Source organism: Empidonax traillii, unplaced genomic scaffold, assembly GCF_003031625.1.
Source record: "Empidonax traillii isolate 1590-97213 ecotype Southwest subspecies unplaced genomic scaffold, ASM303162v1 scaffold178:size2223814, whole genome shotgun sequence".
Lineage (NCBI taxonomy): Eukaryota > Metazoa > Chordata > Aves > Passeriformes > Tyrannidae > Empidonax > Empidonax traillii.
In genome coordinates this window covers 1,551,236-1,568,864 of record NW_020955371.1, presented here as the reverse complement: position 1 = coordinate 1,568,864, position 17,629 = coordinate 1,551,236, and the positions used below count along the sequence as shown (strand labels likewise).

The 17,629-nt window shown below is 35.6% G+C and overlaps 1 protein-coding gene across 1 annotated transcript in view; it reads right to left on the bottom strand.

Annotated features, from left to right (window-relative positions):
• The window catches only part of VIPR2 (vasoactive intestinal peptide receptor 2), a 53,491-nt gene that overhangs the window by 19,733 nt on the left and 16,129 nt on the right, over positions 1-17,629 (bottom strand). Inside the window, exons 4-5 of the mRNA XM_027886148.1 lie at positions 15,054-15,151; positions 2,808-2,905 (exon numbers count right to left, since the gene is read on the bottom strand). Coding sequence (XP_027741949.1) covers positions 2,808-2,905; positions 15,054-15,151 — 196 coding nt within the window. The remainder of the gene's footprint in view (positions 1-2,807; positions 2,906-15,053; positions 15,152-17,629) is intronic.

The following is a 17,629-nucleotide window of genomic DNA, read 5'->3' as shown; positions in this document are numbered from 1 at the left end:
CATTTACAGACAGCAGATGCACATGACAGCACATCTTACAGAAATGACAGAGATTCATATTTTCTCCTTGTTAAGAAATACATATCAGAGAAATTGACTTTTTTCAAGGTTTTGTTTAATAGGGCTGAGCTTAACAAACCAACGTTCTTTAAAATGTCTGAAAAATACTATTTATTTTCAGAAATTTCAATTTACACATTTCTAAAACTTCACGATATATTAATTCTTAGACATTTAAAATGAAGAAATAGAAACTTTCATACTAAGAAGGCTAAAGCAACTTCTTTTGACTAAACCAAAATTATTAGCTTTCCTGTTTATAAATTGAGTTTGCAGAAGTATAAATGTACCTGACCAATGGGCAACCTCCAACAGAAAAATGCTGTGGTAGAAAGTTACCGAGTAGCTTTAATTACAATAAGTACATAGAGTATTATGTAGGGAGCAGCAGCACATTAACTTTGTTAGCTTAGTTTGTTAAGGTATTTATAGATATTCACATTTTATGTCTTTGAGACTATAAAAATAGCCAGATACAAAATCTTTTCCTTTCAAAAAGCTTGTAGGTGTGTAATTTACAGATACTAAGAGTGTGAGCCCATATAGTATATCTCTAAAAGTTAAAATCAAGCCCAGTTCTTTGTAAAAATATGCAAAACAAATGGCAAATACATGGTAACTTTAAGAAACAACACTTCTTTCCTGACACACCATTTTTGCCTTTCCTGTGCTTTTAGCTGATACTGTGAATACCTGCAAACCCCTGAGACCGTGTCTCTTCTATCAGACAGTCCATATATAATGGACGGCAGAAATCAATTCCTAAAAATGAATTTCCACTTCCTTTCCATGAACACACTTCCTACAGTGAAACTCCCCATTATTCCATGTTTTTGTGCATTAAAAATACTGCACGTATTTAGGATTAAATTTAGTGTAATGTAAAGCATACGCATACAAATCCAGCAATGTGAAATTTTAATAGCCTCTTCTGTTATTAATATCCAGAGTTCAAATCCTAATCCTACTGGATGAAGTCAGGATTTTGACAACCCTAATGCATTAGTAACTTCTGAGTTTTAACTCACTTCTTAACTTCCAAATCTCTTTTAGATGGTTTCACTTAGAGGAGAACTTTTCTCTGCCTTTAATGACAGCAAGGTGAACTGAACGTTTGCTAGTTAAATTCAAAGGTGAATGTGTCTCAGGGGTGAGTGACTGATTTTTATAAACAGTGTATTGACATGATTTATATAGAACCCCTGAACATTTCATGGCAAATTTTTTTTTTTTTTTTTTTTTTTTTTTTTTTTGGATAGGAGATGTTACCAGCTGAGTAGAGAAAAGTTAAAACTTAGAGAAACACTCTTATTTTCCAAACTTTGTCCTTAAAAATTACCATGATGTAATGGCACAACATGTCTGAGAGAGAGACAGACTTACACACAACCATCTGCATTCACTTCTATTATTTAATTTACAACTGCCTCAACTGCAGCCTTCCACATTTGGCTTCTTGATATGTGCTTGGGATACTTAACAGGACGTTTTTACAACTTATTTGGATTCCTAAATCAACTCACTATGTTAGGTGACCCCTACATTCCCTGGAGATAACAGAGAAACAGGCTTCTTGAAGTGTGGGGGGGCTTAGAAAACCCAGTGTTCTTCTCTAAAAAAATCCTCTCTCTTTTCACTGACTCAGCAGGCAGGTCTCAAGTTGAATATTTAAACTGAAGTTGAAGGTCTTGAGTTCACCTCCTAAATTCTTGATCTGTGTATTACAACTGACTTCTGGTGATGGGCAACATTCAGGTGTCTGTAATTGTCTGTATTAAATGCACTGATAGGTTTTAGCAATTTTGAAAATGTACGTTTTGCCTGGAGCATTTGCTGGTAGAATACAACAACGAGCGACTCAATTTTTTTCCAGAGGTATTCCAAATATAATGACGGGTTGCATATCTGCTCTGAATAGTCTGTGAATATTTGAATATTGAGAAAATTTGGTGTCAGACTGAAATGCTTACAGAACTTGCCATAGGAATAGTTCATCAGAGGAATGAAGCTCTGGCAAACAGCACGCTGTACCCTAATATGATGCTTTGTTTGCAGCGAGGTGGGGCTCAGCCTCTTCTGCCATAGCTCAAGAGAAAGGATTAGAGAAATGGCTTTAAGCTGCAACAGGGGAGGTTTAGATTAGACATCTGATTTTTTTCTTTTCACTACAAGAACAGTCAAGCATTAGAATAAGTAGTCCAGGGTGGAGTCTGTCTCTGGAAGTGTTCAGAATGAGCCTGGATGTGGCACATGCAGATATGGTTTAGGGATGATTGATAAGGTTGCTAGGTTGACTGCTAGACTAGGTGATCTTGAAGGTGATTCTGTGATTTATAACCCCATTTGGACAAATTAACCATTACCTTTGATTACAGTAACCCTGGAGACTACTCAGAAGCTTCTGCAAAATCCCGCTGCCCCACTTGTCCAGTGTTACAACTGGCATCCTACTAATTCTCAAGAGCAATTCAAGGTGTTGATTTTAATAATCAAATAGAAAATGCTTTATATAATCAATTCCTAAATGACTATTCTTTCTTGAATCAGCTGCAATGCCTGTAAATTTGTAAAGTGTTTTGAGACTTTTTAATATTATCAGTGCTAGCAAAAATCAAGTCAACATTACATTATTGTCAGCTCTTTAACTGAGAAAAGTGTAAAATCGAGGCATTTGTTAAATATGTGAGGAATCAGACGATAGTCAAAGCCATCTTATCATTGTTAGTTTACTCATGAAAAATACATACCTGAAAAGGCAAAGAATTATACTTCCTGTTGTAAGAGCAATCAGGGATACACTGTGTCCAAGGGTATAAATTGCTTTCACTCTCACATAGAAGTTGACCTGAACAGAAAAATATATATGTAGAAACCACTTACTAATATGTAAAATTGACTGTGAAGTGTTATAATTGACCATTAAATAGCTCTGAAGGCTATAACATTATTTTCACTCTTTGCTCTACATTACATGATGAGAAAGTTATATCTCTATTCCAACACATTTTTGCAATGCAGCATCTCTAGCCAATTGACTTCAGTAGAAAATTCAGCCTCAGGAACTCAGACCCACAAGCTGGTACCATTCCAGATGATTATACCATGTCAGTGAGGTCAAAGCAAGCATCAGATTCATAAACTCCCATAAACACAAAATCAAACTGGGAAGAATGAGCCAGTTAAAGAACGGATTATCACTAAATGAGATATTTTCTCTCAGTCCTTCTGCTCTAGTGAACTTTACAATGCTTTATATATGAATTTAAAGACATGTTTAAGTCTCATTAATTTACCAGTCTAAATATTCAAATACTTTACTAAATTCTGACCCCAAACAACCCTTTCTTTCTTTAGAAATTTGCTTAGGCTTGGAAGGGAAATTTCTCAACAGAACAAAAGCAGGCTGGAATGCCCAGCCTGCTGATTAACTGCAGTTATCTGTAAATTTACCAGCTCATGTTACATGTACGTCTTATTCCGAATGACAACATCAAGAAAAATAGTGCTAAATATTCTCAGAATTAGTCTGCTTCATTTATGCTTACAACAAAGTCATTAGACTGACATTAGTTTCCACTCAAGGTAGATAAAATATTTAAAGTTTTGTATTATGTTATGGAATTAAAGATTTTAACAGCAGTGTAGAAAGTGATATGGATAACAGACAGAATGTCGATATTTACTGCACATGGTTATCACTAACCTTCTCAAATTATGTTTGCAAAAAGTAGCAAGGAAGCAATACTTTTAAATAAGCTAAGATAGCAAAAGGAAGTGTAAATCACTTAATTCATTTGTTTTTATATCATTAAAAGGCCAAGTAAAGAGGTAATTTTAGCAAACTTGATTCATGACAAAATTAGCTGAGGATCCACTTTACACATATTATACAGATATGGAAAAGATGCAATGAAATGTGAAATGAAATGAAGAATCTCACGATTGCACTGCTGTAGATATGGTTAAAGGGGAAAAATATGGGAAACAACTGCCAGAGCTCTTAAGTGCATTCATAGCAACTGTCGTTCTTGTTAGGAGCTGAAAGTGGTGTACACAGAGTCACAGGAAACAGAAATCTCTTTTAAATTGGAGAAGTAAGCTGTGACGGCCTTTTTTGACAACAGTCCTGACACATTAATGTTTTGTTTGCTTTACTTCAGAGACAAAGAAGGAAAATATAGACTTAACAAAGTTTCCAATGTCATCTGAATGACTGTAAGAGAGTTTATCAGCTAAAATCCTGAATAAATCTTGTCTTTTTTTTTTTTTTTAAATGGTGTCCCTGGCTGGTTGGAATAGTAAGATCTGAAGTAGTACTTAATTGCTCTCTGTAAAGAATCTGGTGTATATTTGCAGAGCCCTACTACACTGTGGGTACGAATCATAGGCTCTATTTCACTGAGCATTAGGTGTCTACACTGCAAATATGAACATCTCAGGCAATGTAGAGTCTCTTCATAGGGTCTTCTAGGAAGCACTTCTTGTATCTGTGTCAGCAGTCAACATGGACTTCTTTGACTATATTTCTAGAGACAGTGAAGAGGCCCCACAGTGAATAATTCAAGTGTAGCTACCCAGAGTGTACCAACATTTGCCCTTCTATGGATGCCCATGTGAATCCTGTGTTTGCCAAATAGGGCTCTTAAGTGGTGCAATGATTCTGACTGGAATACTGAGGACAGAATTATTGCCATCGTGACTTTTTTTTTTTTTTTTTTTTTTTTTTTTTTTTTTTTTTTTTTTTTTTTTTTTTTTTTGCAGATGAAATTTATCTTTCTCAAGTCTGCAGTATTTACACAGTGGATGTGAAGAACATTTTGATTTAGAGGCAATTCAGGCTTGTGTTTGTACACTCAGTAGAAATGTATTCAGTAGATATGGGGTCTGCAAATGCCAACAAGATGATGGCAGAGCTTGTTGTGGAGCTGCTGTAGGTCATTTCTAAGCTTTACGCTATATTTACTGCTCCTGATGTGCACAAGGCCAGGAAATAGGATTTCTTTTCTTCCAGAATACTGTTGATGGGGAAATGGGGCTGCCAAAATGTTAAATCATTTGTTGGAGAAGCCTTTTTCTATGGTTTTGCAGAACATGTCAGGTTGAATAAATGAAGGAGGGTGCTCGAAGTATTTGTAGAGTTCTTGATGCCATGGGCTTCTGTAATTACTCCTGAGAAACTTGTTGTCACTATATTCCCCCCAAAACTGCCTGGAGAATGGCTGATGTTCCTTTTGCTATGACAGAAGCCAAATTAAGAAGAGTAGGGGTGATGTGCAGTGCTTCTCTGTAGGCACAGATTTTAGAGCTCTTCAAAACTGAGCCAAACTGGGGAGAATAATTCTTCCATTCTAGCAGGGAATTGAAGAGCAGTTCTTCAGAACCAATTTTGTGTGGAGTTATGTTAATTTTGGAAAAAATATTTTTAGAATTGTATTTGAAAATAATTTTAGAAACACTGTTCAATATTGTTAATGCTGAGTGGAAGATTTCTTTTTCACTTTCATGAAAAAGTTGATTGGTAGAGATACACTTGTAAAAATAACAGTGATGTTCAACATCACGTTACTGCAGAGCAGGGACAGGTATCTCCCCAGGTATCCTAAAACCACACACACACACCACCTGGGAGGAGTGCACACAGGGGCAACTTTACATCTCTACCATCTTCTTATCTTGGGGAACTACCAAGTAGCTTAACTAATCCTGACATGTTAAAGTAATCATTGGTCTCCTGAAATTTGCATTTTTAAAATGGCCTTCAAAAGAGAAGCACCACAACCTAGACTTCTGAGGTAAATTGTGTCCTGGACCTTTGCATTGCCCAGCAGAAATTACTTCGTCCCTCCTTTTCAGGTTTCTCATTGTGCTAGAAAATCTTAAAGCAGCTCCAAGGCTCCTTTTTGCTGCTGAGCAGCCAAAGTGTGCTATGAGTTGATTATATGATTTGCTCCAAAAGCAGTCTTTGGTTTGCCTAAGAGGAGAAATAACCCTGAGACAAGAAGTATGTGAGACTGACACATTCTAACTCATGCATCTGCCCTTAAACAGGTGACTAAACTGTCCCAGCTGCATTCTTTGCTTTTAAGTACCGTGGTCTCTATACTCCAGACTAGTTGCCTCTGGCTAGATATTACATTTTCTCCTGTCACCTCCTTGGTTCATTCAAAAACTCCCCTGTGCTTTCTCTCACACTTGACACTTGGGCTGGGCCTTTGTCCTGGGTTTGGCTGGGAAAGAGTTGATTTCCTTCCTAGCAGCTCACAGGGTGCTGTTTTGGATTTGTGATGAAAACCCTGTTGATATCATGGAAATGTTTTAGCTATTGCTCAACAGTGTTACTTTTCCCTGCTTCTCGTGCTGCTCCACCAATGGGGGCTGGGGGAGCACAAGAGTTTGGGAGGGGACAGAGCTGGGACAGGTGATCCCAACTGACCAAAGGGATACCCTAAATCATATGGGTGCAATGTCTTTGAATTCCTTATTCTGATGCAATTACTTGCAATGCAACAAGTTTACTGCTAATAAAACAGTGACAACTTGTGTTATGATGTAATTCTCTCATCTATGTCTTGTATTTTTATCATGTTAATAATTCTTTGAAAGGTCCGAGTATACCAGATATAGTGAGACATTTTATATTCTTCTCTTTTTTTTTTTTTTTTTTTTTTTTTTTTTTTTTTTTTTTTTTTTTTTTTTTTTTTTTTTTTTTTTTTTTTTTTTTTTTTTTTTTTTTTTTTTTTTTTTTTTTTTTTTTTTTTTTTTTTTTTTTTTTTTTTTTTTTTTTTTTTTTTTTTTTTTTTTTTTTTTTTTTTTTTGTCTTGTCTTGGAAGCTTTTGTTTCAGAAATATATAAATTGTTTGGTACCAAATATATCCAACTTTTTCCTATGTTTACTCTACATTACCTTTACTCACTTTTTTCCCCATCTTTTTCAGAAGGAATTGCACTTCTTCCACTTTTCCTCTCCTAAGTCCTTTCATAGGCACAGCATCTGTTCTACTTTCACAAATTAGAACACAAGATCAACAGATTTACAGATCCTTTGTCACTGTTGTCGTTAGATGGCATGCACTAAGATGTTTACAGGAATGATTCTGGACCAGAAGTCATCACTGGGAAATTGCAGTTACACAGATGTTGCCATAGGAAAGCCTTGATTACGACCTGTTGCTTTTACCAGTAAAGTGTACTGCACAAGGTTTTTGACTGACCTGTCTGTAATAATGCCTCCACAACTTCCTGGAGATTTATATCTAATTCACAACCTTTTGGTGCTCATGGTTAAGTGGAAAAATTGCCAGCTTTGGAGGCTGTCAGTTTGCAAAGGCATCAAAGAGACCAAAAGAATAACACATCAAACAAAAAAACAGAAGGATGTTATTTGAAAAAATTGTTTAGAAACATTCAAAGAGAAGAAAGTAGCTCAAATGAATTTGCAGGCAATCTCAGAATTCCACACAAATTTATCTAACTGCATTTCTGAGAATATTTTCATGTCAATGGAGTGAATTTCCAAAGTCAGTAGTAAAAGCATCTGCTGAAAGACATGGTGAATGGTCCAGAAATCCCCTGAAGGCAGTGAAGGTTTCTCACCAGAGTCATCCTTGTCTCATGCTTTAGATATCAGCAACTTGCAACTGCGATATTTTAGTCCTTCGAAAATATCTAATTACATAACACTGGCAAGAAATACAGGAGAAATTATATTTGCATTCTCCCTGCCTCTCTATATAAGCCATTTGTAACCTCTCGAGGCAGTCAGAACTTTGTCTCACTGTGTTTCTAACACGGAATGTTGAAAGATCCTTCACCTTGTCAAGTTTTAAAGGCACCATAGAATCTCGTTCTCAAGCTGGGAGCTGGACTATTATCTAGCAACTCCAACTGTGGATGTAGATGCATAAATTGCATTAAACTCCACAAACTAACCAAAATTGTTGTCATCTATAAACAAACTTGCATGGCAGATGTTATTACAGAATTGAAAATATTACTTTAAATTTATTCCTGCCATTAGACTATGGAATAAGAGAATGTTTTGTAATTTTGGCATAAAGAAAGTAGCTGTTCAAACTGCAATGGGTGGATTGAAACATGCCCAACAAGAAAGCTGGATTTGTTTAACTCTTTTGTCATTCCGGACTATCTTGAAAAATCTGTCTATGTTTGATTTCAGAAAAACTCCATTGACTGACACTTTTGAAATTGCACCTATCTGATTTCAGAATTCTTAAATTAAGGGGAAAAAAGGGGAAACCCCATATGAACTTACTAACAAAGCATCAGTTGCCAGCCACACTGCTACAACTGTGTCTGTAATTTAGCCTCTAGCTCTGTTCTCTGAGCTTGGCAGGAGCTGCCAGGCAGGCTGCATGGGAAGCGACTCCCGTCGTTTCTCCCCACTTCTCTCTCAGGGAGAACAGAAGAGCTTGTCTTCCTCCAAAAAAACACCCTCAGTTATTTAATAAAGTGTTTCTGGCATTCTGCACACACACATGACCCCTACAACAAATAGTCTGGCTAAAATCAAAAGAAGAACCCTGTGTACTTCTAGGCCAGCACAGCAGCCTGTCAGCATCAGCAGGACTGAATCTGTCTGCTGACCATTCATTTGCCAAAGGGATGAACATGAAATACCTCATGGAGAAATGTCAGCATGGAGGATAATCAGCTGAGAGTGCTTTGATGTCACCTTAATACTGACCATGGTCGTTTTTTTCAAGCCAAGTACAAGTAAATAAGAAATACTTACACAAGTGAAGTTATTTTATCACGTGACAGAGGTTTTTAATTATTCTCTTTTCTACACTTGAGATGGTGGAAAAGAACACATTTCCTTATTTTCCAACAGTTTTACTGGTTTAGTTTTATAATGGTCAGAAATTCAAATGCTTTAAAATTTTCTACTGATCAAAGAATAATCCTGCTCCTCAAACTGTTGCAAAGCTAAGTAAACACTAATCCATTTTTAATCCATTACATCAAAAATTACAGTTGTTTGAATTCAGGTGTTTTGATTTTCAAAAAAAATTGAGATGATTGGAATGGTTTAGATGATTAACATGAAGCACTTTATCAGATTCAGCATCAAAGATGATGCAATCATGCTGCCACTTAAATTTCCTGTATCAGCGCAAATAGAGGTGTCTTAATTTGCCTGTAAGATCTCTATAACTCTTCCTGACTCAACAAAAAAAAAAGTAGTAAATGAGGTTCTCAAATTATATGTTAATCAAATATACACATGACCCCTATAAAGACAAAGACTTAAATTCCACATTGTGTTGGGGCACTTGAAAACCAGGAAATTGATTGGATTAACATTGACTTAGGTATAGCTATTAAATATTTGCCATTCATCTTTATTTTACCTAGTTCATTTAGAAACAATCTCTTTATATTGCATTGCTGCAAAAGAAACAAGCAAAGCAATACCAAATCCAGTGGCACATAAAAATCCATGTAATTTATGTAAGATGGGTATATCTTGTTTCTTTCTTGCTACTCTATCTGAACAATAATTAGCCAGGTCTCAACTAACCTTCAGCTTTAACCTCTGAACTTAAAAAAAAACCAAAGTACAAGATTGGCAGGAGTAAAATGACTGCAACAAAAGTATGGATTGATCAAAACAGAATTTCAAACTAAATTATATTTTTAAAACTCTGTAACACAGAAGAAATATCAAAACCCCTTTGGATTTTACAGCTGTATTCAAAGCATAAACCGATTTGAATCATACACATGAAATTGAAATGTCATTAGAAAATTGAAATGACAGAAACTTTTCTGCAAGTCTAACAAAATCAGTGCTTTTGCAACAGTAGCAAGAACAGCTGCCACTGTAAAATATTCATAGGATTATCTGAGCAATACTGATTCCAAACCTGAAACACAACAACTTATTTCTAAAGTTCTGAAGAAAATATTAACATTAAAACCACTAAGCTAAACTTATTAGGTGGTCAGGCACATAAAAAAAATCATGGAAATGTTTACAGAAATCGTAAATGCTTTCTAAAGATCTAATCCTAAAATGTTTCCTCTTCTCCTGTGGCTACCTAATGTTCAAAGGTTTTAAAAGAGTACAAAACCCAACCCTTTTAAAAATAAATTTGATTAATGAAAGTTTGTGTAATTTTTGTTATCTTCAATAAATTTTTTTGCAAAATCTATTCTTTGGCACTCTTGTGTTTTGTTTTCTTGAAAAGACACCTGTTTCAGATGATGTTTCCTTTAAAGTTAGTTTTGTATTATTTTTAATAAGTTCAGGAGACAGAAGTCTTCTGTTTATTTACAGAATAGCACAGAAGCTTCCCAGGCAAAACTGACAGTTATTCAATGGATCTTTCAACCTCAGCCTTGGTTTGGAAGGACATCTAGGGGTGAGAAGGTACCTCAGTGCTGAAGGACAAAACCCTGGAGAAAGTTTAGGGCTTGACTCTTTGTTTGAAGGAGTTTTGCTGTTAACCAGAGATCATCCTTAATGTAAAAGAAAACACCTCACCTCCTTATTCATCTGCCCAGAAATATTACTCAGAATTTATAACCATTATCATCCCAAGTCACTCTTCATTTTGTTTACTGAAAACACGTAGTAAAGTCAGTGTTCCTCAGAGTATTTAATAATCTGTATACAAGTAATTAATGATATCCCTTTTCTGACGTTTCTCCTCCAATTCACCCTAAGCCTAAACATCACTCAAAAAAGATGAGACCAGCATTGCCATAAGTATCTCTTAATAAAAGTGGCGTCATAATTTTAATTATGTCAGTCAGAATGCCTTCTTATTTAAAGTTCCCTAACTGTAGTGGGAGAGATGGCAACTTTAGAATTGCACAAACTTCCACATTTTCCTGTGTAAATGTGTGCCAGCAGATGTATCTGTGAATGGGAACTTTCTCATGCCATACTTGTACTGTGCAGTTTATTGAATAGTCTGCAATTAAAGCAAATTCCCTTTGTGCTCTACAAGAGGGAATATCAGCTGATATTCAGATCTAGTCCTCACTTGATGTCAATGGAAGATTTTGCATTTATTTTAAGGAGGACTAGTCTCTTAATCATTCCTTCTGAAAAAAATAAATGAAAAATGCAGAATACCTAAATAAATGTAACTAGTGCATATGTTTTCTAGAGGTAGCTACAGGCATCCAAGATAGGGTTTGTGTCAGCTCTGACCTCACTGCCCTGACTCCACATGCCCTAAGTGGTGTGACTGCAGCACACCCAGGATGTTCTCTCTGACAGCTGCCTAAGAGTGAACACTTCAGGAGACTGGCAAAATGGGGGAATATTCCCTCCATGGAGGATGCTCCTCCTTAATGGACAAGCTGCAGCAGCATCACCACGTTTAATAGCCCCGAGGATCCTTCTCTCCATGAATTTGCCTTTGTATGACACTACACATTCAAATCACAGAGGCTGTAACTTGTGTGTGTTGAGGCTTTTGTGTGATCTAATAAATCTCGGGCCAATTCACACTAAGATTAGACAAAGCTGTATTAACTGATCCAGTCATTATTTTAAATAAAAATTTAAAGCACGTTTTAGTGCTTTACATTCACCAGACATCTTGCTGTATATTAATAGTCTTCACACAGAGAGTCTAATACTCTCTGATGACAGCTAGGACATGTCTACAACTTGTTCAGTCTAGATAGAAGATGTCAAAATATGTTAAGGAAAGGTTGCTGTGGGGTTTGAGTTGGGTTAACACACCTTGACGTGTATTTCTAGAATTTATTTTACAATCTAGATCTTTATTTTACAATCGTGCTGCCATGAGCTCCACAGAAATAAAAAACGGAGAAAGAAGAGACCTATTTGAGTACCTGAGATGAAGCTAAAACTTGATGTTGAAGGTTAGCACTAAATTGCCGACTTACAGAAAAGCGTCAGGAGGTACATCAGAAAGGTTGAGGTCTACGCTTTGATGTGGTAACAACATACAAACATTTTGTTCAGACACCATCATTGTCCTGCTTTGACCCCAGCGGCAACAAAGGATACTTTGTGTCATAACACAAGCGCTCAATCTCTCCCTCCTCCTCCTGCCTCCCCACCCCGCTGCCCGGTGGGATGGGGAGGGGAACTGGGAAGTAAAACCTGGGCTGAGATAACAGCACAAGCAATTCCCAACACAATTGCTCAGCACCCACTGACCGATGCCATCTCCAAGCAGCAGAAGGCAGCTCCCAGCCAGCTCCTCCCAGTTTATACTCTGGATATCACGTTCTATGGTATGGAATATCCCTCTGGCTGGTCCAGGTCAGCTGTCCCCTGGCTTTGCTCTCTCCCAGCTCCTTGTGCACCTGCTCGCTGGCAGAGCATGGGAATCTGAAAAGTCCTTGACTCAGGTGTTTTAGCAACAGCTAAAACATTAGTGTGTTATCAACATTACACTCATACTAAATTCAAAACACAGCCCTGTAACAGCTACTAGGGAGAAAATTAACACTATAGCAGCTGAAAACAGGACAGTCATCCATATCAAATCAATCCCCTAGAAATAATGGCAGGGCCAGTAAACACTGCACAGATCTAACGTAGAATTGAACAAAGGTTCTGTATCAGACACTCATTGTTAATTTCAAAATGTTAAGCAAATACTTTCTTTATATATAAGCTGCTAATAGACAATCTGACACGGAATAAAAATTGAATGTTTTAATTTGAACATAAAATCAAAGTGAACTGTTGATGCAAGTTCTTTCAGCAGAGAAATAACAGGTGCCACGTTTATAGTGCCTTAAAATAAGTTTCCTCATTTCAGTGCATAAACATTTTTCAGCATAAACATTAGGTGACTGTTAATAATTTGCTTGCTCAGTATTTGCTCACCGATCTTTATCATTTAAATCTTCTCTGGAAGATTCAAAACTGCCCAAAATAGATGCATACCTGGAGAGATAGATGTGTCTGTCTGCATATATATATATATATATATAAAATAAATGTAAAATATGTATAGAAATAATCCCCTCTTGCATTAAAAATACAAGTCTATATCTTAGAAAAAACCCACAGGAACAAATACTACATTGGATCTATAATAGAAACTCATTCAGAAGTGAAGATGCAGGCACCAAACTGGCACCAAAGGCAGCTTCTACCTACTCCTCTAATATTGTCTTCAAAGGAAAGCAGACAGAAGAAAACTTAGGACTTACCATAGGAAAAATATTTTGCCACCTTCCCTAAAATATTATCTCCTTAGTTACTGTGACTTTGAGGGCAACTTCATACACCATCTACAAAGCATATTGGTGCATGAGATTTTTGTGTCCAGAATATTCAGTATCCAAATACTTAGAGCTTTATTTTTAGCTCCTACAGTCGAAATACTAGGTAAAAAACCAAACCAAACCAAACCAAACCAAAACCAAACAAACCACACACACCAAAACCTAAAAAACTAGGTTTATGTTGATTTATGGTGAGTAAAGGTTTTGGTTTGAGGTGCTACCATTGAGCACTAAGACCCAAAATGAAGGAAGCATCCTGTGTGTAAACAAGTGGTTGATAAAGAACCTCAAATGCCTCCTGAACTCTCGCAAGAGCATGACACTTGCTCTTTTTCTATTGTCCCTATGATATATCTATTATATTCTATCTATGGTACTTTTGCTAGTGATTTTTTCAGTACGTGCTCCCACATCTCTCTTCTGATCTTCTTCCTAACACGTTTATTTTTTTGTGGTTTTTTTTCCAAGGCTTTTGTAAATGTTGCTGTTGCTTCCTATTTCCAGTTCTCTAGGTTAATTCCTGCAATTTGCATTTCATTCGCCTTTTCAAATTATTAATGAGTATGTCAAACAAGAACTGGTTTTCTGTTGTACTACTTCATCTGCTAATTAAGTGTTTTTCTCTTGGTGAAATATTATCTTTTGTTAATTTGAATTTTTATGTCTTGACCCATTTTCCCATGTCATGACAATGGGTCAAGTGACAATGTTTAAAATGGCTGTTTTAGCAGTAATAGACGTGTGTTCCCAATTGTCAGATGACACACATTTTATAACGAGTCTTAAGAAAATTTGGGGAAACAACATGTTCTTTCAATTTTCTGTATTATCTATTTTTAACTACAGTAAAGGTTGGGCTTTTCAACACAGAAAGAGATGGCAAAAACTGCATGCACATCTCTGCAAACCAGACAGAACAGATCTGCTACAGCTATTCTACGCAAACTGAAATCCAGGAAAAAAAACCCAACCACCCAAGTGTCTTTATTCATAAGAGGACTTAATCTGTTTTGCGCAACAAGAATTTTACTGACACTATGAGCTCATGTTTGTAAACAAAATCTTAGTCTGTTAGCCTCAGCAGGAAAACAGATAGAAAATATGTAAAATGTGGTGGAAAAGAAATCCCCCCCTCAACAAAAAGAACAAGAAATAGAATCTGCAAAGTGAACGAACTTGGATTTCCATGCACAGTATATTTAAGATACCTTGATGGCTTTCTCAAGCACTTCCAATTGCTAATGCAATTTAATGTCCAATATAAATCTGCAATAACTCCAATGACTTAAATTAATTCTGTTTTACTTATAACTTGAACAGATACCAGCAATCAAGTGGTGCATGTACTATTGATAGATTATTACAGCATTCAGTTTGGAAATAACTTCTTTTGAATATTCTTTTGAAATAAATGAAACTTCCTGAAATAACCCAATGCAAAACATATGGTACATAAACTGAGTAACATTGCAATATTAGAAACACAGATGCATTACTGCATTTACCAACTGCTTACAGGCTTGAATTTCAAACAGTTACTGAATTCTGTATTTCTGGTTTTATCTCATTAGACAACTGCAATCCAAACATATTGCAACTAATGCTACCAACTATTACTGCAGAATTTTCATTCAGTCTGATTTTCATTGAGTCTGAGTAAAATGGGAGTTATTTCAAAGCAGAACATGTCTGATAGATGTATTGAACAACAGCATCAAAATGAATAGAAAAAGTATTTTTCCTACCTTGTAATCGTCTTCATAGTCATTATATCCACAGGTACTTAAGATGTCAGGGAAAATATCTGACCATCCATTACTTGTACAATTTTTGCTAATATTTCCTGTCAAGAAAAATTTGAAAGTTTAAATCATAAAGATTCAAAACTGTCCTCATAATGAATCTTTAGACAACCTAATTTGGTCATTAACTAACTCTGTTTCCTGTATTTCCTAAGACTCCTGTTAAAGCAACCCAGCCATTTCCTTTCATGTGCTCTTCATTCACACTGCTTTGGCTTTTACTCTTGCTTGGAATTGCCTTTGCATTACTGAAAAACAAGAGTAAACCCAAGCTGTGATAGCAGGATTCTCCTTCAGTGTAACAGATATTTCTGCTACATCTTCAAGAGCCTGAAGGGTTTTGCTGTTTTACTTAAAGTCTTTTGGTTCACTCTAAAAAGGGGTAATTTATTAATTATTAATCCGATTTAAACCTTTCTGAGAAGCCAATACCAAATGATATACTGAAGAGTTGTAAAAGCTCTTAGACATTATGGTGATGAACTGCTGCTACAGCAAATATTGGTAAGGTTGGTAATGAAGTTTAAAGACCAAATCATATTATATGTTGAAGAAAAATGAAATAAAAAATGTATGCTTAATCTCACTCTTTGAACCAATATTGAAACACTGTAGTCCAAGGAACATACAGGACTGGTAGAAGCATGGCTGGAAAGGAATTTTTTACATCTATTTCTTTCAGAAATGGTTTTCTGGTTGGAACTGAGAGAAGTTAACTCTTTACAGAAGTCACACAGAGGAGATAAGGGTAACCCATGATTCTACTTCTTAATTTAATTAAAATGAATTCATATTCATGTACTATGGAACTGCTTCAATGAGGAAAAACTGAAGAGACATATGTCAGACTAAAGAATAGTCATTAATGGTAATATAACTTACTCCTCTAGTGTTAGTTCATGTCCAAATTCCCCTCACATTTCTTAAAGTGACTTGTATATCCATAATGCTTGAAATGCATAATAATATACTGCTTTGGTCTGGAGTTTGCCACTGGTCTTTAAGTGACTTGAAGATGCCTGTTTTTCACCATAGAAAAATAAATTTATGTGTCGCAGATCAGCTTTGGCCAAGAATAACCAAACTTGTTTAGATACACTCCAAACTAAAGCTTTTGTGATTTTTATCTTGCTGACTGGTTACTGGAAGTTCGTCTTTGTATAAAGTCTTCAGTGGAAAGTTGTAAATATCCTACAAATGGTTCACCAACCAACAACCTCATCTTTCCAGCTAGTAAAAAGGCCTTGACCTAAATCAAGAGTGTCTCCTCAAACAACAGGACCACTTCTGCCATTTGGCGTAGACATGACATTTTTAAAAGAAAATGTAACCTATTTATATGTTGTGAAGAGCCTTCACTTTAAAAGTACATCAGGATTCTCTGAGCAGGCGGAGCAGAGGAACGTCTTAACAGAACCACAAATTACGTCAAAGCCAGTTTTGCAATAAAAAGACTCTATGTACTCAAGGGCTGAAGTATTTTCTGCTTCAAGTGCTCTAATGCCTTCTAACCTAAAGGCAACGCTGGGCAATGTTCTGTGGAGGGCATTGTTTATTTCTGCACCACCTTTTCATGCAATTAAGTATTTTGGAAGGCAACCTGATTTTAAAACCTGTAACTCAACGCATACATGTGAATAAGAACTTCACTGAATAACTTTCTGAAACTCCTAAACTTGCATTGTCATGTATAACACAGGAAAAACATTATAGGATAATAGAGTTGCTTTTAGAGTAAAAAGTATTTTAATAAAAAATTACTAATATTCAATAGAAAATTAATTATGTGGTGTGCTTAAACTATAATCTTGACCACCGCAGAAGAAATTTAGAGCCAGGTCTCCAAAAGTTGTAAGGATGAGAAGACAATCACTTCTTTAAATTCATTATTTAAATAAGGAAAGTCTTTAAAGAATTTATGGCATATAAAAGTCTACTTTTGAATTGGAATACTTGCATAAAAATAAGGTCATCTAGATCATCTTGTAGAATTTTAACTCCTTTTAAACACTAAAAAGCTAAAGCATACATCTCAAAAGTCTGGCTAAATAGAAAGAGTTAGATTTCTTGTTTAAATATATTTTTATAATTTTCTGCTATAAGAATGAAATTAATTTGAAATGTGTTGTGTAATAAATTATGTATTCTTGAGCATAATCAAATTTTAAAGGTGCTAAGATACTTAGTTAAATCTTAATTGAATCAACCATGCAAGATGTTTGCTGTCTTCTTTCTCTGAAGTTATAGAAAGATAAGATTTTAAAAACACTTTTAAATTGAACAAGTACCTCTAAAAAAGCACCCTGTTAGTTTCACAAGCAAGAAGTAAACAGGTAGGCATGAAAAAAGCTGTATCTGGGAAAATTATAGAAAATTATAAAAAGGAAGTACTCTTACTCCATGCTGAGGTGAGACAGAGTTGTAGTGCACTGTGAAGGTTTCAGACTTAAATATTTATTGTAGTTGTTTTATAGCAAAATTAAAATATTGTTGCAATAATAACTAACAGTTATGAATAA